This window comes from Mus musculus, chromosome 18, assembly GCF_000001635.26.
Source record: "Mus musculus strain C57BL/6J chromosome 18, GRCm38.p6 C57BL/6J".
In the NCBI taxonomy this organism is placed as follows: Eukaryota; Metazoa; Chordata; class Mammalia; order Rodentia; family Muridae; genus Mus; species Mus musculus.
Window position 1 is genome coordinate 11,669,313 of NC_000084.6, and position 27,035 is coordinate 11,696,347.

At 37.5% G+C, this 27,035-nt stretch overlaps 1 protein-coding gene across 6 annotated transcripts in view; it reads left to right on the plus strand.

Moving 5' to 3' along the window:
- Positions 1-27,035, plus strand: part of Rbbp8 (retinoblastoma binding protein 8, endonuclease) — a 109,932-nt gene that overhangs the window by 36,037 nt on the left and 46,860 nt on the right. For 5 of the 6 annotated variants that reach the window (NR_045526.1, NM_001252495.1, NM_001081223.2 and 2 more), the window contains exons 3-5: positions 3,270-3,312; positions 8,283-8,378; positions 23,700-23,812. Coding sequence is in view for 3 of the 6 variants with exons in the window: in NM_001252495.1 (NP_001239424.1) it covers positions 3,270-3,312; positions 8,283-8,378; positions 23,700-23,812 (252 nt within the window). In the remaining 3 variants the exon portion in view is untranslated. The remainder of the gene's footprint in view (positions 1-3,269; positions 3,313-8,282; positions 8,379-23,699; positions 23,813-27,035) is intronic. The other variant, NR_045527.1, reaches the window with a different exon arrangement.

Sequence of the window (27,035 nt, forward strand, 5' to 3'; positions counted from 1 at the left end):
TTTTTTTTTGACCAAAAGCATAACAGTTAACTTTTACCAGTTATAACACAAGCTTCCCTTTTTTATTACCTTGTAAATATTTTAAATCACTTTTTCTTTCTTATTGCTTTTTTGTTTATTTCAAGCTAATTGTAGATTCACATGTAATTGTAAGAAAGAATGCAAAGACATCTCATATACTCTTTCCACAGGTTTTCCTCCTGGTAGTGTAGTGTATTGTCTTTTTTTTTTTTTTTAAGATTTATTTATTTATTTTATGTATATGGGCACACTGTAGCTGTACAGATGGTTGTGAGCCTTCATGTGTTGTTGGGAATTGAGTTTTTCTTAGGATCTCTGCTTGCTCTGGTTAACCCTGCTCGCTCAGTCCCTGCTCACTCTGGCCCAAAGATTTATTTATTATTATAAATAAGTACACTGTAGCTGTCTTCAGATGCACCAGAAGAGGGCATCAGATCTCATTACAGATTGATGTGAGCCACCATGTGGTTGCTGGGATTTGAACTCAGGACCTTTGGAAGAGCAGTCAGTGCTCTTACTCCCTGTGCCATCTTGCCAGCCTATATTGTCTATTTTTTGTTTGCTTGTTTTTGAGCTAGGAACTCACTCTGTGCCCAAGTTGGCCTTAAACTCATGGCAAGCCTCTCGCCTAACCTCCTAAGGATGAGATTATGAGTGTGAACCACCATACCTGGTTATACTTTATCTTATACATATATGTTATTACAGCCAAGGAATTGTTGTTATAATTTACTAGCTTTATCAGGTCACGTCAGTTCTGTATGCATACTTGTGTATGTGTGAAGCCTACACTTGTGCTTTGGTTCTGTACAATTTAGTAATTATACATCGTGTCTACCACTAAAGATTCCATGCCACTTATCTAAATCCTTAGCCTCCTTCCCCCATCCTTCCCCTCCAATCTCTTACCATTAATGATCTGTTCTTTATCTCTACTTTTTTTATTTCAAGAAATAGAGTCATACAAAAAATAATAATCCTTTGAGATTGGCAAATTTTACTCAACACAGTCCCCTTTGAGATCTATCCAAATTGTTCATGTTAATAGTTAATTGCTTAAAATTTTTCTTGTTTGAGACCAACCTGAGCTACATAGTTGAGTTTGAGGTCAGCCTGAGCAACATAAGGAAACCCTGCTTTGTTTTAAAATTTCTTAAGTATATTTTATTTTATGTATATGATTGTTCTGCAGTAATGTATCTGTGCCTGTTCCCCATAGAAGCCAGAAGAGCATATCAAATCCCTTAAGACTGGAGATACAAGCAGTTAATAAGCAGCCATGTGGGTGCTAGGAATTGAACCGGGGTTCTCTGGAAGAGCAGTCAGTGCTCTTAAACACTGAGCCATCTCTCCAGCTCCAATTTTTTAAAATATTTATTTTATGTGTATGAGTGTTTTGCCTGCATGTATGCATATGTGTCATGTGCCTGCCTGATACCCATGAAGATCAAAAGAGGATATTCTTGGAACTGAGGTTATAGTGGGTGTGAGCCACTATATGGGTACTGGGGCTCAAACCCTGCTCCTCTGAAGAACAGCCAGTATTCTTAACTGCCTGAACCATTTCTCCAGTCTGAGAGATCCAACTTTAAAAAAGAAAGGAAGTGAAACTCTTAGAGAACTAGGCAATTTATTTTTAAATTAATTATAATCGTTGTAGTTGAAGAAATTACAAATGTTATAATATGAACTTAATTAGGAATCAAAGTCCTTTTACTCTCTTATTAATCAGATTTGCAGAGGATGAAGAGAAAAACTATGTTCAACTAGAAAATTTCAACTAATTTGACTTTTTTTTTTGAGATAGACTCAGCTATGTAGCCCAGGTCTCAAACTTGTGAGCATCCTGCTTTAGCCATCTAAGTGCTGATATTATAGGCATGCAGCACAGGGTCTAGTTCAGTGTATGTTTTAGGAGAGTTTTGAAGATTATAAAGATTGTTTGATATGCTTCAGATAGTTTGGTTTGCTAAACTTACTTTTATTCCATCAAATGATACTTTATATATATTTTATGTGGACATCTCTACTTTAAATATTTTTATATTGCTTAACATTGAATATTTTTGTTATTATGTGTTTCTACAGAGATTAAAACCCAGGAAATCAGATACTAATGAGAACAACTTTTGATATATTGCTAAGTTGCTTCCCAAAGACTATACTAGTTTCTTGTATCTTCAGAAAAGTATGGTTTTATAGTTTTACAACCCCTTCATTTTTATAATTAGTAATTGACTCTTTGGTTTGCGTTTATATTTAGTTGCTGTTGTAGTCTGTGTTTCATGCTTGTGTAGTGGTTATTTTTCTCTTCGTTACTACCATGAGGAATGCCCTATTACTTTTTAATCCTTATTTCCCTTACCATTTTGTTTCGTATCAGATGTAATTAAAACTGAAAAATACATATGTCTAGAGTTAAAAATCCTAGTGTCCTTTTTTTTTAAAAAAAAGATTTATTTATTTATTATATGTAAGTACACTGTAGCTGTCTTCAGACACACCAGAAGAGGGAGTCAGATCTCATTAGGGATGGTTGTGAGCTACCCTGTGGTTGCTGGGATTTGAACTCAGGACCTTCGGAAGAGCAGTCAGGTGCTCTTACCTGCTGAGCCATCTCTCCAGCCCCCCTAGTGTCCTTTTTTAAGTACTTTTTTTTATTTAAGATTTTATTTATTTTTATGTATATGAGCACACTGTAGCTGTCTTCAGACACACGGAAGAGGGCATCGAATCCCATTACAGATGGTTGTGAGCCACCATGTGGTTGCTGGGAATTGAAGTTAGGATCTCAGGAAGAAGAGTCAGTGCTCTTAACCAGCCCCAAGTACTTTTCTAGAAGCAACTTTGTTTCTTAGCTTTGTTCCTGCCACAATCTAGTTTAATCCCCAGAGATTTGAGCCTACATAGGTGCTATTACTGTTGGCAAATATATTGGCTGTGTCAGAACACAGAGTTTATAGTGAACTGATAATTATATGTTTGCTCTCTATTAGAAAGGAAATAACTCACTTTTAATCTACTTGGCTGTCATATAATAGACTAAAAGCAATAATGCTGCAGATTTATTTTCATAGCCTGAGGGTACAAGTAAGGGGAATACACTGTACATCAAATGCAACTTGGTTCATTATTCAGAAGCTAGTCTAAATTGGCTTAATAGAGTAGCATTCGCCTCATACAGGGACGTGGTTAACTGCTTTAGAATTGGCACAATGTGTAACAAAACACTGTGCTTTACTTTGCAGGTTTACAAGTCAAAGTAACCAAACTGAAAAAGGAACGAATTTTGTAAGTATCAGTATGTAATACCTATGTCTTATTTATTAATTAATTGATAGTGATAGCCAGTCTCATTTTTTAAAAAGCCTTATGTCTTAGTTAAAAATAAATTAGCTTTGAGCTAATTGTGATTTTTTAAAATGTTTTAAAATAAAAAAGAATGCCTGATTTCTAAGTACAGACTTAGTTAACATGCACATGTATATTTTACTATATATTATAATATAAAATCATCTTTTTATAGAATATTTAGTGAAATGAGAACTGTTTGTGTTTATCATTCTTTTCTCTGGGATATGAATTCTTAATACTCAAAGTATTACAAAGGGGGAGAAGAATAATTGTGAGATTTCTAAACTTGTAGGAAATGGAAGCCAAACACGGTGGCAGACACCCTTAATCTCAGCACTTGAGAGTAGGGGCAGTAGGGTTATGAGTTTAAGACTAGTTTCTGCTACATAATCAGTTTAAGTCCAGCCTAAGCTACATAAAAACCCTGTCTTAACCAGAGAGGTGTGAGAGGCATGGTGGCATTCCTGTACTCTCTCAGGAGTTCTGGGCCAATCTCATTTATATAGCTTCAGCTACATGAAAGCGTGTCTTAAACAACAAAGCTGAGCCTTGCACTGCACCCACAGTCCCAGTACGTGGGAGGTAGAAACCAAGAAAAGAAGGATTTACAGTCCAGGCAGGTGCATGCTACATAAGACCGTATCTCGAAAGATCACACACAACCACACAACATGTGTGTATGCATGCTAATGTATACATATACAAAAAAGTGAATGCCAAATACATATTCTGATGCTACTTTTAAGAAGTTAAGAGTGACTAGAAGGCCCCCTGAATTGCTTTGAATATTAAACTATGAATCATGTGGTTTTCAAGTTTTAAGTAGGTTTTACTCATGGTGATTTACTTTACAGGTTTGACAATGTGAAATAGATGTCATAATAGAACATCAGTACATATGACAAAACAGTGTCGTTATGATAAGTGAGTTTATACCCATATACCTAGAGGCCTGCCTTGTCTCATGCTTCTAATATCTCTAGACTATAGCTGAAATCTAGGCTTACTTACCATTTATATTTATCTAAAAAAAAACAAAAACCGGGGGAAACTTTTCCTTCACACCTGGAAAGCTATATTTGATAGCAGAAATAGATTCAGATATGGGAGGAAAAACAAACTTTAAGCATGCATCTGGACGGCTTAGCACTAAACCTTAGTGGTTAAGAATACTCGTTGCTCTTGTTGAGGACCCATGATTCAATTCCCAACACCTATGTCATCATATACAATCTAACTCCAGTTGCAGATCTGAGGTCCTCTTCTGACCTCCACAGGCACCAGATACCTGCACTGGTGCACATACAAACATTAAAGGCAAATCATTCATACATACATAGAAGTCTAAAATAATATTTTTTAAAACATTTAATTGTTTTCTATAAAATTGTTTGCTGGTAATTCTTATAAGAAGTTTGCACCAGGCAAGTGGTGGCACACGCCTTTAATTCCAGCACTTGGGAGGCAGAGACAGGTGGATTTCTCAGTTTGAGGCCAGCCTGATCTACAGAGTGAGTTCCAGGACAGCCAAGGCTATACAGAGAGACCCTGTCTCAACTCCCTACCCGCGCCCCACCCCACCCCCGCCTCAAAAAAAAAAAGAAGTTTGCAATGTTAAAAGTGAGTGTGTTACTCTTTTCTTTTCTTTTTTCTTTTTCTTTTTTCTTTTTTTAAAAGTATGTCACTTTAACTGGCTTTGAAATCTATGTAGACTCTGCTGGACTTGAACTCAGAGGTCCACCTGCTTCTGCATCTGCATTGTGAGTGCTAGGATTAAACGATGGCTCATAACTGTCAACTCCAGTCTCAGGGGATCTGATGCTTTTTTGGCCTCAAAACACTAGGCACACAGGTGCTGAACAGACATATATGTAGGTAAAATCCTCACACACATTAAATAAATAAATAAACAAACAAATAAATATAGTTTTAAGGAACCTGTGTTCTTTGGAGAAATGGTAATAGCCATGTGAAGGACCTTTGATGAAATGTCCTACAGTAGGGAGAGGGAACTTATAGAGCCCTCCTCCAGCAGGAAGACAGGACATCAAGTGAGGGATGGGGTTCCCATCCCACAATCACATCTCTGACTCATAATTGTTCCTGTCTGAAAGAATTACAAGGATGGAAATGGAGAGGAGCCTGAGGAAAAGAAGGTCCAGCAACAGGCCCAAAGTGGGATCCAGCTTAAGGGAAGGTCCCAGGGCTTAACACTATTACTGAGGCTATGGAGCGCTCACAAAAAAAGGACCTATCATGACTGCCCTCTGAAAGACCCAACAAGCAGCTGAGTCAGATGCAGATATTTGCACCCAACAAATGGACAGAAGTTGCTAACCCCTGTGGTTGAATTAGGGAAAATCTAGAAGAAGCTGAGGAGGAGGGTGAACCTGTAGGAGGACCAGCAGTCTCAATTAAACTGGACCCCCAAGATTTCTCAAACACTGGACCACCAACTGAGCTGCATACACCAGCTGATATGAGGCCCCCAACACACATACAGTAGAGGACTTCAGGTCTGTGTTCATTCAGAGATGATGCACCTAACCCTCAAGAGACTGGAGGCGCCAGGGAGTTTAGAGGTCAAGTGGGGGGGCACCCATGTGGAGAAGGGGTGGGGGGGATGTGTGGGATGTGGAGCAGTCAGAGGGTAGATGGGGGAGCGGGGAATGGAATATGGAGTGTAAAAAATAAAAATAAAAAGTTAAAAAAAAAAGAATGGCACAATATTGCTTTTCTCATATTCTTAGCAAAACAGTGTTATAATGGGGAAACATAGTCAATAAAATAACTGCAATACTTTGCAGTGACATGACAGAGAGACTTTCCCACATTGGAGGAAACATAAAAAATACAAAGTTGGATCCTGGACCAGAGAAATCATATTAAAGGAACAGCTGGCAAAATTTAGTCAGGCTTTCTTAATTAGTTACTACTTAATATTGTTATTAGTGTTAATTTTTATGAAGATGCTTTACAGCGTATTTACAAGTCTGAAATTGTTTCCAGAATGAATCATTAGAAAAGATCAGCTTCTTTTCTTAAAACTACTAAATATTGACGACATGAAGATTAATTTTAGCAAGAAGTAAGCTGGCAAACTGACTGCTGAATGGGGAACTAAAGATGTTGCTGCAGTCTGACTGTCACCACCTCGCAAAGTAGCCAGGAAAAAGTCATTCCTAGTGCAGCTCCTGGAGCATAATGTTCCTTATATGACATAATTTTATTTTTTATGGGTAATAACACTTCATAAACTGACCCCCTGCTCTCCAAAAAAGGCCTGGTGGTGGTAACTCCCACCTCTAATCCCAGCTCTTGGGACGCAGAGGCAGGAGGATCTCTGAGTTGGAAGCCAGCCTAGATTACAGAGTAAGTTCTAGGACAGCCAGGGCTCCACAGGGAAACCCTGTCTTGAACCTTCCTCTTCCGCTTCAAAAAAGAATTTCATAAACTGTCTAGCCTTTTAATGGACTTTAATACTAATGGTATTGCCTTATGTTTATGAATCATGTATATACTATGTATGTATAATGAATTATATTTGTGACCTCAGAAAAATTTTATGTGTAGGCTCTCCCTATGATATACATTACTCCAAAGGTAATGCATTTTATTGGATGAGACAAAAAATAGATTTTCTTAATATGTAAAATTCACTTTTCTTTGTTTGTTTGTTTGTTATATTTTTGTTTTTTTGAAACAGGGTTTCTCTGTGTAGCCTTGGCTGTCCTGGAACTCTCTGTAGACCAGGCTGGCCTCAAACTCAGAAATCCACCTGCCTCTGCCTCCCAAGTGCTGGAATTAAAGGTGTGCGCCTCCATCGCCCGGCAAAATTCACTTTTCCATCCACTTGAAATACAATGGAAATATTTATTTAAGAATAAATAGACTTTGCTGCTAAATTTTTTTTGAGCTACTTGCGTTTTAAAATTCTGAACTACACTTAAATGCTGTGATTTTCAGTTTCATTTTTTGTCTGTATTAATGTCCTTTATAAATGTTGTCACTGTTACTTTCTCTTCTTCTTCTTCTTTTTTTTTTTTTTTTTTTTTTTTTGAAACAGAGTTTTTCTGTGGAGCCCTAGCTGTCCTAGAACTCACAGAAATTCTTCTTTCTCTGCCTTCCAAGTACTGGGATTAAAGGAATGCACCACAGCAGCCCTGCTTACTTTTACTTTCTCAAAAGAAATCTTAATGTTATCATTATTTGTATGTGTCTGGATGTTTTGCCAGCATATATCCCTGTGCACCATGTGTGTGCCTGGTGCACATGGAGGCCAGAAGAAGGTATTGGATCTTGGAACTGAAGTTCCAGATGGTTGCGAGGAGTCATTTGGGTGCTAGGATTCAAACCTAAGTCCCCTAGCCAGTGCTCTCCAGCTTCAGGGCTTGGCTTTTTCCTAATTGGTTCAATGTTTCGGAATTGATTACTAGAAACAGGATGGAATCTTTTTTATATTGCTCATTGGGTCAGTGTTACAGCTACTAATGTTGTAAATCCTGAAATAACAACCACTAGTGCAGATGCCATTCTTAAAAATGAAAATGGAGAACATTTTTAAGAAGTACTAAAACTCAGAAATCATTGTGCTTAACTACTTGATTATACATTTTAAATTACTTCCACCAATGTTTTTGAAAGAAATTAGTTTTATTAAAAATGGGTCTTCCCTGTAAACCTATTAGTTTTGTTTTCTCAAATATTACTATTTACTAAAACATTTATTTATTTATTATGTATACACTATTCTGCCCGCATGCAAGAAGAGGATGACGGATCTCATTATACATGGTTATGAGCCACCATGTGGTTGCTGGGTCTTTTTGTTTTGTAGATCAAATTAGGAGTTATAATATTAGAACTGTCTTTATAATTTTCTATAAATTTTTATTTTCTAACTTTAGAGATGCACAGAGACTAGAAGAATTCTTCACCAAAAATCAACAGCTGAGAGACCAGCAGAAAGTCCTTCAGGAAACCATTAAAATTTTAGAAGATAGGTACGTTTGGTGCTTGAATGAGAAAGTATTTCCTCCTCAGTGGGAGTCCATTGGGTTTGCTTTTAATCATTTCTGGGATTGGAAGTGATTTTTCTCCCTTAGCCTTACGCTATTGTTGTATAAGCTCTTTATAAGGCTGACAATATACTGCTAGGTTTTATATATGGCTTGCCACTATTTTTAGCAATCATAGCTTAACCTATAAATGTTAATGTTAATAATGTTAATGTTAGCTATAAGGGGAACTTAAAGGTGAATATCCTGATCCGATGCTTACATTTCATCTAATTTCCAAGTATATGGAAACTAATAAATTGTATTTCTGCTATCTTTTCTTACTCTGATTTTTTTCTTTTGTAGGTTTCCACTTTCCATCAATATAGAAATATTTCTATCTATATATTCCTGAGATAACATAGCAGTCTTCATACATAGACCTTTTTCCCACACTCAGATGAGATCAATACCCAAGAATAAAAAATACTTCCAGAATTAGGTACTTTCCACTTTCATATATGCTACCAAAAGGCTAACACTTGAACTAGAATTATTTTTTCTTTAGTGGTGAGATAATTTCTTTCTTTTCTTTTTCTTAAATTTTTTTTATTATTTAAATTCATTTTATACATCAAACATATTAATAGTATTGAGTATTTTGAGAATCAAATAATATAAAAAATTTGTTCAACTTGAATATTTGTATCCTTTCATACCCTAAAAATATCATTAATAAACATTTAATACAGCCTTAGCACTGGGGAAGCAGAGGTAGGCAGATTTCTGAGTTCGAGGCCAGCCTGGTCTACAAAGTGAGTTCCAGGACAGCCAGGGCTACACAGAGAAACCCTGTCTCGAAAAAACAAAAAAACAAAACAACAACAACAACAACAACAAAAAAACAAAAAAAAATATTTGCTACTATCCATAACTGATGGTCATATATCTAATGTTGAATACTAAATTGTTTTAGAACATACAAAATGTTCTTTGGGAATTAAGCATAGTGTAGGAGTATAGAATATTAAAAATGAATCATTAAGAAATATAATCAAAAGCCCTTATATGATACCATAACCTGACATAGTGAGAGAGTATTTAAAATGCATTATATATGTGTATATATTGTCTTAATATACGTTTACTTAAAATGGATTATCAGTGTTTCTAGGAAATTATTTTATCAGTAAGTATATTTTAAAAATTTCAAAATAGCAAAAACTCTTTGAAGTTTAGCATTAAGAAAATGCTAATTTCAAACACAATGAGAAAAATTAATAATATTTCCATTATGTTTGTAGAACATGATTTTAATATTTTCAGCTGTTAGTATTCAACAAACAGAACAATTATTTTAAGATGTATTTCGTTGTTATGTTTCCCTTATCATTTCTTATTTTATTAATTTGGATACTGTCTCTGTGCCTTCTGGTTAGTCTGGCTAAGAGTTTATCTATCTTGTTGATTTTCTCAAAGAACCAGCTCCTGGCTTTGTTGATTGTTTGTGTAGTTCTTTTTGTTTCTATTTGGTTGACTTCAGCCCTGAGTGTGATTATTTCCTGCCTTCAACTCCACTTGGGTGTATTACCTTCTTTTTGTCCTAGAGCTTTCAGGTGTGCTGTCAAGCTGCTAATGTAAGGTCTCTCCAGTTTCTTTTTGGAGGCACTTAGAGCTATGAGTTTTCCTCTTAGGACTGCTTTTATTGTGCCCCATGGTATTTGGTATGATGGGTCTTCATTTTCATTAAATTCTAAAAAGGTTTTAATTTTTTTTCTTTATTTCTTCTGTGACCAAGTTATCATTGAGTAGAGTGTTGTTCAGCTTCCAAGTGTATATGTGCTTTCCATTGTTTTGTTGGTATTTAAGACCAGTCTGTGGTGATCTGAGAGGGTGCATGGGATTGTTTCAATCTTCTTGTGTCTATTGAGGCCTGTTTTATGACCGATTATATGTATGGTCAATTTTCAAGAAGGTACCATAATATGCTGAGAAGAAGGTATATTCTTTTGCTTTAGGATGAAATGTTCTATAAATATCTGTTAAATAAATGCAATTTGATTCATTAATTTCTGTTAGTTTCACTGTGTCTCTGTTTAGTTTCTGTTTCCATGATCTGTCCATTGGTGAGAGTGGGGTGTTGAAGTCTCCCACTATTATTGTATGGGGTGCAATGTGTGCTTTGATCTTTAGTAAACTTTCTTTTATGAATGTAGGTGCCCTTGCATTTGGAGCATAGATGTTCAGAATGGAGAGTTCATCTTGGTAGATTTTTCCTTTGATGAGTATGAAGTGTCCGTCATACCTTTTTATTTTGATAACTTTTGGTTGAAAGTTGATTTTATTCAATATTGGAATGGCTACTCTAGCTTGTTTCTTGGGACCATTTGCTTGGAAAATTGTTTTCCAGCCCTACTCAGACCTTATTCTGAGGTACTGTCTGTCTTTGTCACGGAGGTGTGTTTCCTGTATGCAGCAAAATGCTGGGTCCTGTTTACGTATCCAGTTTGTCAGTCTATGTCTCTTTATTGGGGAATTGAGTCCTTTGATGTTAAGAGATATTAAGGAAAATTGATTGTTACTTCCTGCTCTTTTTTTGGTTAGAGGTGGAATTATGTTTGTGTGGCTATCTTATTTTGGTTTTGTTGAAAGATTACTTTCTTGCTTTTTTCTAGGATGTAGTTTCCCTCCTTGTGTTGGTGTTTTTCATCTATTATCCTTTGTAGGGCTGGATTTGTGGAAAAATATTTGGTTTTGTCATAGACTAGTAGTTTCTCCATCTATGGTAATTTGAAGTTTTGTTGGGTAGAGTAGGTTGGGCTGGCATTTGCGTTTTCTTAGGGTCTGTATGACATCTGCCCAGGATCTTCTTAGCTTTCATAGTCTCTGGTGAAAAAGTCTGGTGAAATTCTGATAGGTCTGCCTTTATATGTTACTTGACCTTTTTCTCTTACTGCTTTTAATATTCTTTCCTTATGTAGTGCATTTAGTATTTTGATTATTATGTGACAGAAGGAATTTCTTTTCTGGTATGTTCATGGGCATCTTTTTCTTTAGGTTAGGGGAGTTTTCTTCTGTAATTTTGTTGAAGATATTTACTGGCCCTTTAAGTTGGGAATCTTCACTCTCTTCAATACCTATTATCTTTAGGTTTCATCTTCTCATTGTGTCCTGAATTTCCTGCATGTTTTGGGTTAGGAGCTCTTTGCTTTTTGCATTTTCTTTGACTGTTATGTCAATGTTTTCTATGGTATCTTCTGCACCTGAGATTCTCTCTTCTCTTCTATCTCTTGTATTCTGTTGGTGATGCTTGCATCTATGACTCCTGATCTCTTTCCTAGGTTTTCTAACCCTAGGGTTGTCTCCCATTGTGATTTCTTTATTGTTTCTATTTCCATTTTTAGATCTTGGATGGTTTTGTTCATTTCCTTTGCCTGTTTGATTGTGTTTTCCTATAATTCTTTAAAGGATTTTTGTGTTTCCACTTTAAGGGCTTCTACCTGTTTACCTGTGTTCTCCTTTATTTCTTTAAGGGAGTTATTTATCTCCTTCTTAAAGTCCTCTATCATCATCATGAGAAGTGACTTTAGATCCGAATCTTACTTTCCTAGTGTGATGGTGTATCCAGGACTTGCTATGTTGGGAGAATTGGGTTCTGATGATGCCAAGTAACCTTGGTTTCTGTTGCTTATGTTCTTAAGCTTGCCTCCTGCCATCTGGTTATCTCTAGTGTACCTGCCTTCGATATATCTGACTGGAGCCTGTTCTTCCAGTGGTCCTAGTTGTGTCAGAACTCAGAGTTCAGGTTTCTCTGGGATCCAGGGATCCTGAGATCCTGGGTGTGTCCAAGCTCCTGGGAATCAAGCTGCCTTTGGGACCTTTAGATCCTAGTGTGACCAAGCTCTTGGGATCCTGGGCATGTTAGAGCACCTGGAAGTGGAGCTGCTGCTGGGTGTTGTGGGACTGGCTGCGGGATTAGTGCCCAAGGTCTGTTCAGGGCACTGGCCCAAACCAGAAGGAACCCGTGCCACCGGTCGGGTGGAGTTCCTGGGTGCCTGGGTCCCACTGGTCCCAATTACTCCCAGGAGTTGAGGCAGATGTATCCTCCTCACCTCTAATCCTATGATTCTGGGAGTGTTAGGGTGCCTGGGAGTGGAGCTTCCTCAGGGTGTTGTGGGACTGACTGAGGAGTTCTCACCCAAGGTCAGACTGGAAGGGGTGAGATAATTTCTTATTTTATTTAGTGTGTGTGTGTGTGTGTATGCCTTGATATGCATGTGGAGGTCAGAGAACAACTGGGCTCTCAGGAATGCTATCATACTTGGCAATAAGAGCCTTTAGCTGCTATATGATTTTTTTTTTTTTTTTGGTTTTCGAGACAGGGTTTCTCTGTGTAGCCCTGGCTGTCCTGGAACTCACTCTGTAGACCAGGCTGGCCTCGAACTCAGAAATCCGCCTGTCTCTGCCTCCCGAGTGCTGGGATCAAAGGCGTGCGCCACCACTGCCCGGCTTATATGATTTTATCATTCCAAAATAGCCTAGTATTATTCTGCATATATGTAAACTGAAATGGAATGCCATCTATATGGTGGCTTTGAGAATATCAATTTACTTGAACACACAGTTTTGGTGGAAAAGATCTACGTGCTTTGGGATCACATGTATCTTAATTCCAACTTTCCATTTTATCTTTAATTAAGATTTTATAACAAATATTTCTGTCCGTTGTTGTATCCTAGGTGTTGCTCTAGGGACTTGGAGTACTATTCTCCTTGGTATATCGTGGACCATATATTTAATTGTCAAATTCTGGAAGTACTCATACAACTAACAATAAGAGAATTTCATATATGAACAGCTATGGAGAAAATGTAGTTAAATGATATATTTGAGTGACTGTAGAAAGGATACTTAGAGATGGTTAAAGGGTGGCCTTTCTGAGGCAGTGCTATTGAGATAAAACCTAAATAAAAGAGATGTGCGACGCCGGGTGTGGTTGCCCACGTCTTTAATCTCAGCACTCGTGAGGCAGAGGCAGGCTGATTTCTGAGTTCGAGGCCAGCCTGGTCTACAAAGTGAGTTCCAGGACAGCCAGGGCTATACAGAGAAACCCTGTCGGGGGTGGGGGAGGTCGGGGAAGAGGCGGAGATAGTATCTGAGGCAGTAAAAGACTAAAGGAGATAGAATACAAAATTTAAGGTAGGCCCGGCATGATGGCACATGCCCTAAATCCCAGCACTTGGGAGGCAAAGGTAGGTAGATCTCTGAACTTCATGTCAGCATAGACTATACAATGAGTTCCAGGCCAGTCAGAGCTGCATATTGAGACCTTGTCCCAAAACAAAACTTAGGTTTAAGGTCAAAATAAATTTCAAGTATTTGAATCTGCTGTGTTTCTAACTTAATCTTCAGTACATTATATGTAGACATGGGCAATAAGTTTAGATTCTCATTTTTTTGGGGGGGGGGGTGTTGAGACAGAGTTTCTCTGTATAGCCTTGGCTGTCCTGGAACTCACTTTGTAGATCAGGCTGGCCTCGAACTCAGAAATCCACCTGCCTCTGCCTCCCAAGTGCTGGGATTAAAGGCGTGTGCCACCACTGCCCAGCTATATTCTCATTGTAACAGAAGCCATTGGAGTGTTAGCAAGGGAATGACAAGGCACGGGTAAGTGGATACCAGTAGCACCCACATGTAAATGCCAGGTAGAATACTGTATGTGTATTTTGAGGTCAGTGGATCTTGGAGAACACCATATAAGTATGGGAAGAGAAAAGATCCACTCTCAAATTAAGTCCTTTGGCACTAATTAAAATTTAATAAAGAATTTGGCAAAAAAAATTTTGAGGAAAAACTGTTTAAGTGGAAGAAGCTAGACCTACAGGCCATGCTATTGAGAATAATTTCCTTGAAGGGGCAGTTTAAAAATTAAATGAGATAATGAAACCAACAGGAGAATTACCATGTGTGGGAGGCCAATTTGTGCTACATAATGAGTTTCAGGCCTGCTTGGACTACAATGTAAGTTGTTGCAAAAAATAAATTTAAAAAAAAAGCCTTGATTATATGGATTTGCCATATCTTTCCTGTGTAGTTAGTCATTAACTAGTCAAGATACAGTTTTCTTTGCTTTGCTTAGCTGACTTCATACAGTTGACTTTCAATTTCTTCCCTTGAAGATCCCCCCTTTCCAGTATCTAGAAAAGCGTTTCACTTTGTAGTTTATTTGGTCTTCCAGTTTAGTTAGCTTTTGTTATCTTGTACATTCATTCGTGTGTGTGTGTGTGTGTGTGTGTGTGTGTGTGTGTGTGTGTGTGTGTGTGTGTGTGTATTTCTGGGTGTTTTGAAACAGGGTCTCACTATGTAGCTCTGACTGTCTTGGAGCTAATTATGCAGACCATGCTGGCCTTGGACTCACATCAATCTGCACACCTCTGCCTCCCAAGTGCTGGTATTAGAAGCGTGCATCACTACACCAGCTTGTACTTCTTTCTTATGTGAGTTTTCTATCTTGCATTCTTTCTGAAAAGTGTCAGTATACATTTCCCATGGAAATGTTTTCTAAATTCTTTTCCTTACTCAATTAAGATGACTAGTTGTTAATTTTGTTGTTTCTCCAAAACTAGGTTACTTTCTTGTAACCTGTCCAACTTCTGACCATTCTGGTCATTAATTTCATGTGAACTCTGCTTTTTTCCTGTTTTCCACTTAAGTTTTGCCTATCTGCCTTCTTTTCTTTGACATAGGACTTGACAGTATATTTCAGACTTTCTTCAGACTTATTCCTTCAACCTCAGCCATTTGAATGCTTAAATTAGGGCTTCTGTGTTATCATCTGTGCCCAGTGTCATGGTTCATTTAAATGTGAGAGTTTATATGCATTGAGGATTAGCTTTTATACTCAGACTTCTAGCAGTTAGTTTTCAAATTAATGCCATAAGACATAGACACTTGATAAAAAGATCTTTTTTTCCATATAAGACAGCCTACGGGAGAGAAAATATTTGCCAGCTATTCATCTGACATTGGATTAATATCCATAATATATGAAGCACTCAAATACCAAGAGAGCAGATAATCAATTAACAGGCAAGTAGATTGAATGGATAGTTTCAAAAGAAGTAAAATAGCCGATACAGAAATGGAAGGAAAAAAGTATTCAACATTTTTATCCATCAAGGAGCAGCAAACCAAAACTATATTGAGATTTTATTTAAACCCCAGGCAGAATGGTTATCATAAAAAAAAAAAAAAAAAAAAAAAAAAGCCCAATAAATCCTGGCAAGGATTTCGAAGGGAAAGAACCTTTTAACACTTTTCGATGAAATGGGAAATAATAGAGTCTAAATGAAAGCCAGTATGGAAGTTCCTTGAAAATGGAGACTAGGACAGCCATATAATCCAGTCATATCTTTCCTGGGTGTGTATGTAGAATATTCAGTTGATATACCTACATCTCTGCATTTATTGTGAGACTATTTACAGTAGCCAGGTTGGGCCTTGGGAAATAGCTTGGGGACTAAAGCTTCCCTTTATATGCTAGAGTGGGTCAGGAGCCTCAGGGCAAGCTAGCTAGGGACATGAGCCATATTGTTGTGATCTGGGTTTGGTTGAGAGACCCTACCTCAATAAAGATGAAAGAGGTATTGAGACTGATCCCTGACATCAGAAAGAGGACTCGTGTGCACCTGCACCCCACACATGCACACCTCCCACAAGAAACAAGGAAAGGACAATTTTAAAAAGTCAGGTTATGGAATTAACTAACATATGTACCCTTTAATAAATTCATTGTTAAGGAAAATACACTATATACACAGTGGAGTTTTACTCAGCCAAAAGAATGAAATTATATCTTTGCGAGAGAATACATGGAATGGTAGGACATCATGTAAAGTGAAATACATGTTTTCTCTTGTGGAATCCTATTTGCAGTGGAGAGGGGACACTTTGTAGAAAGGAGAAAAGGACCAAAGGAGAGGAAATCAAGAGTATGAATAGTATCATGTTACAGTATATAAAGTGTCATAATGAAACTCATTCCTAACAGTGCTAATAAAATATTCTAATTTTAAGTCCATGCTTGATGGTTCATAACTTTAATGCAAGCACTAAGGAAGCAAAGGCAGGCAGGCTGCTCTCTGTGAGTTGACTACATATGAGATACTGTCTCCAAAAAAAGTCCATAATTTCATGAACTATAAACAAACTATAGTTCATTCATGTTTTGCACATATAGAAATTTAAGAATCCATAATATTTCACTAAATCTTAACAGCTGTAACAGAAAAGCAAATAGAATGCATTAAAAGGTATTTTATTATTGTGTATATGTATATACATGATTTGTGTGTATATGTGGAGGGGTCACTAGTAGAGATGAAAAGACAACCTTCAAGAGTCAGTTCTGTCCTACCATAAATTCTGGGGACCTAATTCGGGTCATCAGGTCTGCAGAGCAAGGACTTTTTACCTGCTGTGCTCTCAGATAAGCACATTTGCTCTTGTAAACATGAAGATCTGAGTTTGAATCCCCACTACTCACTAGAAAGTAATGTATAGTGCTCATTGCTGTAACCCCAGCCCTGGGGGTGGGCTTGGAGGTGGATTCTGAGAACTCAGTGGCCAACCAACTTAGCTGAAATGGAGAGCTTTAGTTTAGTGATCCTGTTTCAGACTATCAGGCTCTCTATCTTCCCTACTACTGACACAAATAACTAGAAGATTTATGATTTTACAGCTGTTTTCTAACTTCTGAAACTAGGTTGCCTTTATGCTTTTCTGTATTTACACTGTCAAAATGTGATTCAGGTTACTTTTCTGTATACTATTTTATTGCCTGCCATTCTCTAGTAAACTATGAGTTATGCAAAAAAAAATACATATTGGTTACTGAATACACTATAGTAGTGTTCATCGAAACCTTATTGAATAAAATGAATAAATTTAAATCGTTTGGCAGGGGTAAAACAATTGAGCTTGTTAGTGTGGTAAATATGTTTCAATATATCAACTTAAATATAAATATAAACTAAAATCAATAAACAATCAAGAGTTGACCCCTTTTCTTAAGAGTGGAAGTTGCTGAGAAAAACTAGCTATAATAGACAAGCTAGAGGTTATTGCTTTCTTTTGTAACTAGACAATGACACTATATTCCTTTTAAAGAGTTGTTTTAGTTCTTCTGTTTTACTTTAGAACCACACTCCATATTTTCACATCTTTGTTTTTACTCCTTCCTTTTAAAAGCCGTGAGAATGACACACTGATGCATTACAGGAAGACAAGATTTTATCCTATTTTAACTTTTCCTGGAGTCACTGGTTTTCTTCTACTCTCTGCTTCAGTTAACTTCCCCTTTAAAACAGAAATGTTGTTCCGGTTGTTACCAGTTTCCACTCAGTATTCAGTTTTGTTGATAAGTAGAGTGTTTCTTTTGGGCCCCTTGCTTTTTCAGAACATATGCTGTACAATGTCTTAGGTTCATCCCCTAGTTTGGTTTTCTTTGCATTTTTATACTACTTTGGTGGAAGATTTCTCTCAAGTTGTTGGTTTTTGTTGTTTGGTTGGGGTTTTTTTTTCTGCTGATATTTTTAATTTCCAAGATCTCTTATAAACGTTTGTTACTTTAAGGCAAGGTCTTATTGTGTAGCCAGGCTGGCCTGGAACTGTAATATAGATCAGGTTGTCTTAGAACTCATTTCTGTCTAACAAGTGCAAGAAAGTCATTAGCCACTGTGACTTGATCCGTCTTCATTTCGGTTTTTGTTTGTTTCAGATTTTTTGTTTGTTTGGGTAGGTTTTGTATTTTAATCCCTGGGAGGGGGGGGGGGGGTTCTTGTCTTTATTTTGGTCTTGTAGTTGAAATTTCTTCCTAATTTCCACCTCCCCACATTCCATTTTTTTAGTGCACTGTTTTGGTTTCTTCCTAAGGTTTTTTAAAGTGCCATAGCATTCCTTTGTCCTGGAAGGGCCGTGGGTATGCACCCGCCACAGCACATGTGTAGAGGTCGGTAACCTTGCCTCAGTTACTTCTCTGCTCCCGTGTAGATCCTAGGGATTGAGCTCAGGTTGTCTGGCTTGCCTGTAAGTGTCTTACCCAGCTCAGCCGCCTCGACAAGACAAGCTACTTTGTAAGCACCTTTCAGTTGTCTGTTAACCTTGCTTATGGTTCTGTTAGAGCTACGGTGGTTGGAGGCTCTGAGTACATGGACAGTGCTGTGCATAGGGCTTTACTGTAGCATGGTCATTACTGTAGCCAGTCACGTCTGGAAGTCTATGCTGCCTAGATTCTTAAGACTTCCTAACTTCTTAGAATGTGTTTCTATTTATTCACCGTTGAGTCATTTGTCAGGTGTGCTTGTGTATTTATATGTGTGTATGGATACAAACCTAACCATGCCAAGTGTGAAAGTCAGAGGATGGCTCGTGGCAGTTGGCTTTCTCCTTCCATCATATGGATCTTAGGAATCCAGCTTATAGGATCAATGTTTGACTGCAAGAACATTTACCCAGTGAGCTATCTCACTGGTCCTCCTAGAATCTAAAATGAGGCTTGCTAGTGGTGTTCTTTGAGGGCCAAGTAGATAATAGATGCCTAGACTAGGTTTTGAGAATTTAGCTGCATATGTATTTGTTTCATTATTGCAATCTTTCCCTTCACTATACCCAAACCAGTCCCCATTTATTTCTAGGGATGCAATGAATGAATCACTTGACAACTCAGAATATAGTAAAGAATGTGTTGGCTAGGTAATTTATGTTTGCTTGTTTGTTTGTTTGCTTGTTTGGGCAGGGTCTCTCAATATAGCTCTGGCTGTCCATTAACTCATTATATAGACCATGCTGGTCTCAAATAGAAATCCACCTGTCTCTGCCTCCTGAGTGCTGGGACTAAAGGCGTGCACCACGAAGCCTAGTGTGGTAATTCCTTGAAACATGTTTAAATCAATCCAGTGTTGGCACATTTTTCAAACTTTTGAGGAACTTTGCCAGTGTAAGTAGGTTGGATCTAGGAGAGTGCTGTCATTTAGGTGGTGATGGGGATATGTTACCTGTACCACCTCTATTGTAGCATTATATTCATGTGGCTATGGAATGACTGGGGAGCTTAACTTAAAAGAGTATTATATTACATATGTATCTGTTTGTACATGTGGATGGATGGATGCCTGTCTGGCAGTCAGGACAGCCTGAGAATAGGTTCCTCCCTTCACCATGAGGTCCCAACTCAGGTCATCAGGGTTGACAGAGTGCCCACACCCAATACCCTCTCATTTGCCCAAAGAACTCAATTTTATTTCTTCTTAATATAGCAAGTAAGTTGCCACATGGAGCTTTGAGTACATTATTAATAATGCAATTCTAGACTTTTTCCACCATCGTTTAGGGATTTTAGCATTCGTCAGTTAGTCCGTTTTTGTCTGCCAGCTACCTTGTTTTCACTGTGCTCATCCTTTCTGTTCTCTCTGTCCTTGTGGTTAAATATGTATATGTGTGCTCACTGTCCTGTGGTTAAATACATACCTGTGTGCTCACTGTCCTTGTGGTTAAATATGTATATGTGTTCTCTCTGTCCTTGTGGTTAAATATGTATATGTGTGCTCACTGTCTTTGCGGTTAAATATGTATATGTGTGCTCACTGTCCTGTGGTTAAATACATGCATGTGTGCTCACTGTCCTTGTGGTTAAATACATACCTGTTTGCTCACTGTTCTTGTGTTTAAATATGTACATATGTACTTACTGTCTTTGAGGGATTCTGGGAGGGACAAATAGATGTGGGTGTTTCATCCTGGACGATATTCTATGTATATCATGATTTCAAAGCCCATAATTACCTTAAGGACTATCTACAGAATATATTTTATCTATGGCAAGAGACCAACTCTTTGTTTCTTTGATCTGTAAGTTATAATTCTATTAATGAATCCTCTTCATTCAATCAATATTGTTGATAGGACCATAACTTTTATATAAAATATCTAGGTTTTTGTTTGCTAAAATATGTAGTTTTTACTTTCTCTTTATTCACTTACCTTAAAATTATGGCATATATTACTGTGCTATGACTTCCATAGACATTTGAATGCTAATTCTATAAAGTATTGAGGTGAAGTTATCTTAAAATATATTTAAGTATTGATATGTCGGATATTTCATTTTAACTACATTTCTGATTATGTAAGTGGTAAGGTTGGAGAAACTTCGATTTTGTGGTGTGTGTATAAAACTAAAAGAATTCTCATATCATTGCCTACCAGGTAATAAATAATATTTTACAATATATTTTCTATCCCATGCACATACTTATATATGCACTTTTCTCTTCAGTACTTAAAGTTTACTAAAAGATACTTTATGATCTTTTTACATAATAATAATAATATCATTGTTTTCTAGTAATACTGGTTTCTTTGAATGTTGAAAGAAATATAAGATAACTTTTTCTTCCTTTGTATTCACTGATCTGTCATATTTATAGAACAAAAACATTGTCAAACATTCATTAGCTGTGTCTTGTGTTATTCTGAGCAAAACAGATGTAGAGCTGCCTAAAATATCATGACCACTTAGTACTAGGTAGGACTTGCTTTTTACTATAATAGATAAAAATCAAGGTTAGCTTTCTTAAGAAAAGTCTCTTGGGGTTCATAAGATGTTCCAGTGAGTAAAGCATTTGGGCTGGAATTTGGGTCCCCAGAATTCATATATATAGTGGCCTTCCCATAATCCCAGAGCAAGCTAGCTAGCCAGATTAGCCAAAAGTGAGCTCCAGGTTCAATGAGAAACTCTATCTCAAATATGTAAGATGGAGAGCAATTAAGGAGGGCTCCATTGTCAATCTTAGGCTTCCATATCACCTACCTGCATGCGCATATGCACCCACATGCACATGCACACATACCACATATAAATATATACCCACCTACTCATGCCGCAGACCCTCTGGGCCCCTTTGTCTGCGTGGAACGGGTCTCTAGTCGCAGGTGGGCAAAGCGTTGGATGAGATGACAGACAGATGCACACAGGAGAGGTTGTGTAGAATCTGAATGTAATTTGTCAAATCGAGCATCAAACTTTTTATACAGAAGAAAATAAGGAAGTTGGGTGACACACCAGCAAGGTACAAAGAGGTTACTGGATTCTTACATAAAACAGAGGAATGCAAACACAGAAGGTCTAACAGGAACCACCTGGGATAGAATTCATTGTTAACAACTGGGATCAACAAGGGCTCCACCTATGATTCACCTAATCTTAGAAGCCAGGGTCAAGGGCTTCATGCCCTTGCCATAGTTCCTATTTTAGTCTAGTGTATAGTTCACCTTCCCCTTAGGCCATTGTAAATACGTTTGTATGGGTGTAACTCAGCTATCTATATTTCTAAGTTTCTATTCTGGTTCCTCTTTAGGTCTCAAACTTCCTTCTTCCTAGAAGATGGTAAATTCCTGTGTAGGGCAGTGACTTAGCTTTTATTCAAAGTGATAGTATAATTCTAAATGTCACTGAATAGCAACATTCTTACTGAATTCCAAGCCCATGGTCTGCTCAAGGGCTTTCTAGGACTGTTGGAACACTGGTGAAGGCTTAGCTATGTCAGAATTCAGTCTTAAAAGGCACTTATAATAGGATAATACTAAAAGAGCACGTGGATCCAAACACTAGACTAACACGGGAATGGAATATTAATGTATGGGTTAGAGAGGACGCCAGACTTCAGGAGGTGAGTTTCCATGAAACTCTTTGCCTCGTGAGTAGCTTCCAAGCCTCTCGGCCTGTCAAGCTGACTCGACCAGAGTGTGTGGCATACTCACACACACACACACACACACACACACACACATACACACACACACAAAATAAAAGAGAAATTGGTTCCCTCAGTTTTGGAGGCTAAGGGAAGGAGATTTAAAAATCATGATCAATTTAGGCTACATAGTAACTTTTAGGTTCACCTAGACAACACAACAGGGCATACGTTGTCTCAAAACAGAAATAAGAATAACTTTTTAGGCTGTGGTGTCACAGCCTTTGATTGTAGCACTTAGAAGACTGAGGCAGGACTTTGATGAATTCAAGATCAACATGGTCTACATAGAGTGTTCCAGACTAGCCAGGGCTACATGATGAAACCCTGTCTGAAAATAAAAAAATACATTCATGCATATATACATACATAAAAAAAGGTTTCAAGAAAAGAAGAAAAAAGACTTTGGATAATATTTAAAATTATAATTTCACGCAGAACTGCAGTATTTAAGAAGTGATGCTATAGCCTGGTTTCAATTTAGATAAGATTGTACTAAAGGGTTAATATTAAATAGTTTGTTGTCATCGTAATTGCCAAGTCAGTTTTTTTTTTTTTTAGATATTTAAAAATATAAAACTCTTTCAATACTGTTACATAGTTTAGTCATCCATAGTCTAAAACTTGTAGCTGGAGTGATGCTCAGCCATTAAGAGCACATACTACTCTTTAAATTTTAGTTTTGTTCTTTAAATTTTAGTTTTGTATTTTTTTTTTAAATGTGGAGTGTTCTCTCTACATGTACACCTACATGTTAGAAGGGGGCATCAGATCGCTTTACACGATCGTGAGCTACTGTGTGGTTGCTGGGAATTGATGTCAGGACTTCTAGAAGAACAGCCAGTATTCTTGACTGCTGAGCTGTCTTTCCAGCCTAAGAGTGCATGCTTATCTTGCAGTGGACCTGGATTTGATCCCCAGCGTCCATGCCAAGACAACTCAAACTTCATGCAACTCCAGGGAGAGTTGACATCTCAACCTGGAGCATCTGTACTCACATATACAGATACACATCTGCATGCATAATTAATAATAATACTCACATATACAGATACACATCTGCATGCATAATTTAAAATGAAGCTTCCTGGGTGGTGGTGCCGGTGTGTGCCTAATCCCAGCACTTGGAAGGCAGAAGCAGGCAGGTCTTGGTGAATTTGAGGTCAGCCTGGTCTACAGAGAGTACCCTTGAAAACAAATTTGAATGAATGAGTAGATAAATAAATGAAAGAATGAATAACCTGAAATCTTTTCCAGAACTCAGAAGTCTCTGAAATTTCAGAACTTTTCAATGTCATGTGAGCATTCCAAAAATTTTAGATTTAAGCGTTTCAATTTTTAGACTTTAGGAAAAAAAAATTTTAGAGTTTTGAATTGAGAATCTGCAAATACTGTGAAAACCAAGAAACTAAAATCTGACTCACCAGAGAGTCCCAAATATGTGAAAAACAGGATATTCATTCTGGATAAGGAAATACGCTTTAGTAGATGAAACATGTTTGTTTCTGTTTCACAGGTTAAGAGCAGGATTGTGTGATCGCTGTGCAGTAACTGAAGAGCATATGCACAAAAAGCAGCAGGAGTTTGAAAATATCCGACAGCAGAACCTTAAGCTTATTACAGAGCTGAGTGAGTTCCCTTTCATATTCACCATGTGCTTAAAGCATAATGTCCTGTTGATAAAACTTGCTTACATTTTCTAAACTGTAGGTGTCTTTTATAGATCTAATCTTAGTAGGAAATTGGACACAAAAGTGTATGTATGCATGTATATATATATATATGTGTGTGTACATATGTGTATATATATGTATATCTCTGTATACACATATATATATATACACACATATATATAGATCTACATATATAGATCTATATATATATCGTTTACTTTATCCTTTAAAATTTCACCAAGCTTAAGACAATAAGCATATTTCTGAGCATATCTTGTGTCTCTTGTTTGCAAGATCAGTGCTATTGTGCAAAATTAACTTGCTCTTAGTACTGATTACTGCATTTCATATTGTGCCAATTCTGTGTACCTGATTAACTGATAATTTTATATAATGCTAGTGGAAAAAGAATATTAAGGAGTGAAGTCTGATTATTCATACTGAGAACAAGAACGAATTTCATCTGGCTTATTCAGTCCAATTTTCATATGTTATATTAGACACTTACCTTGAAATAAGCGTAATTACAAAAAATAGTATTTACTGGTGTTCCCAAGGCTCTGGGTTCAATGACCAGCACTACAAATAATAACACTGAATATTAAAAACATACTTGTAAGCTCATTTGTAAAATCAGTTTTTCTCTTCATCATACCTGTTAATGAATAATTTAAATATATCCCACTATAAGTGTAAATGTTGGAATATGTCTTTACTACATCTTCCTGTCCTTATTTAATTTTTATAAAGCAGAAAAATAACTGCAGGATATAATCTCCATTGGAGGCAGCCCTGGGTTCCTGTCAGTGACTTTGTATGTTACTATGGCCTAAGCATTACTGAACTAGGAGAACTAGATCTCAGAAGATGTCACAGCAAAATAACCTCTACCAATAAAGGTTAATCATATTCTAGAAGTTTGTTAAGTGAATAACAACTTATAAACCTGAACTAATTTCTTTCAGTGAGTAAACTACCTTCTGAAGAGAATCTGGAACTTAAAAACAAAAAAAGAAAAATATGGACATAAGCCTAAAAAATAAATTGGAAAAGTGTGGTACATGTGGTAAATTTACACAGTGAAGTATCACTCAGCCATTAAAAACATAAAATCATGATATTGACAAGGAAATAAATGGGAAAACAACAAAATCATCCTGAATGAGGTATTCCAGGCCCAGAAAAACAAATATAGTATTATTCACATATATGTGGATATTAGCTCTTAGGTCAATGATAGCCAAGCTACAATCCATTGAGCCACAGAAGTTAGGTACAGAGTAAGGGACAGATAGATCTGGTTATAGATGGATTGGGGTAGGAGCTGAACAGGAGGATCAAGTGGAGAGGGGAAGGGATTACAGGAAGAGACAACTAAAATTAAGGGCCATTTGAGGGGTAGTATAGAAACCTAATACAGTAGAAGCTTCCTAAAATATAAACATATATGAAGGTAAGCTAAATGAAATGGTCAAATAATACAGGGAAACAGCCCCAACAGGACATCTCTTGTCACCAAATGAAGCTTCCAGTACCAGACTTAGGTTATATCTGACTAATTTGTTGGCCAATGGAAATCCCCATCAACCCAAGCTTTTGCCAAGACTGTAGATTGTTCTCTGCAAACAGAAAGGCCCTATTCCTGAAGACAGTATCTACACAACTCACTGAAAGTGGAAAAGTTGAGCTCATGCCTACCCCATGCTAGCATCTTTGATACAGAAGGCTATTCTGTACACTAACAAAGGAGAAATATAAAAACCAACCCAGCCACAAACCTTTTGGTCTGCAATGGTGCCTTGCCTACAAGATTTACTAGTGGTAGCACAAGCTTGTGGAAGTATCCAACCAATAACTGATCTGACTTAAGGCCCACTCACAAGATGAAACCCATACCCAAAACTGCTTGGGTGACCAAAAAACTGACACTAGACACCTAGAGATTAAGGGTATAAAATCAGATACAACTTTTCTTTAAAAAAACAAACAAAGATAAACAGAAAGTCTAGAGCAATGACTCCTAATGGCATTCTGCCGTTCTCATAAATCAGCGCCTTGCTCAGCCGTCAGCAGAGAAGGGTCCTCCTGCAGCAGATGGGAATGAATACAGACAGAGGTCTACAACCAGATATGCAGAGTGAGAAGCCTTAGAAAACTTAGCCCCAAATGGGTTGTCTCCATCAAATCAGGGCTCAGAGGACCCTGTGGAAGAGGGAGCAGAAAGAGTATAGAGCCTGAGGGGATGGAGGACACCAGGAAAACAAGGCCCTCTAAATCAACAGGATCCATGCTTGTAAGAACTCACTGAGACCAAGGCCTGCCTGGGTATGCAGGAGACAAGAGTCTATAGAGCTGAAAGGAGAAGTAAGCACAGCCGTCGCCCCTATCCCAGAAGCAATTGCAATTGATAAGCACTTGCAAATGAGAAGTTAGTCTCCTCCTAAGGAGTCTCACTGGGAAAACAAACTTTAAGTATAGGCTGCCAACAGGAAATGAACTCAGCGGCACCTGTGGAGGCTCCTTGTCTCACAGTGTTACGCCACAGCTCTTCTCTCCCCCATGCCTCCTCTTTTATTTTATGGTTTTTGTTCCCCCATCTCTCTTTTTACCCTACAGATCCTTTGCATTTATACTACAGCTTCCAGTTTAGGTGTTTATGGGATTCCTGAGTGTGGGAATAAGTGGGTCTCCGTTTCTTGTGCCTTCTATTGGGCTCTTTTCCTTCTGTTTTGTCCTATTCCAATATGTTAGTTTCTGTGGGATAATAATAAAGTAGTCTACTTATCCCATAGAAGTCTGTTTTCTAATGAGAGACAGAAAAGGAGTTGATCAGGATGGGAGGGGAAGTGTAGAGGATCTGGGAGAAGTAGGGGGAGGAGAAACTGTAGTCAGGGTATATTATGTGAAAAAAAAATCTATTTTCAATTAAAAAAAAAAAAGAAAAGAAAATCTTGTTTCTTACCTGAAGCAAGATTTATCCTAACCCCTGTGAAGTCATTCTGTAGGATGACTTTTTTTTTATACACTAGCAATATACAGAGGGAAGTGGTGGGACAAATGTATAAAATTCAGCCTGGGCTAGACAGATAGCTCAGTGTTAAAATGTTTGCTGTACAAACATGAGAATCTGAAATCATTAGCCCAAAATCCACTTTATAACACATGTCTGCAACCTTAGT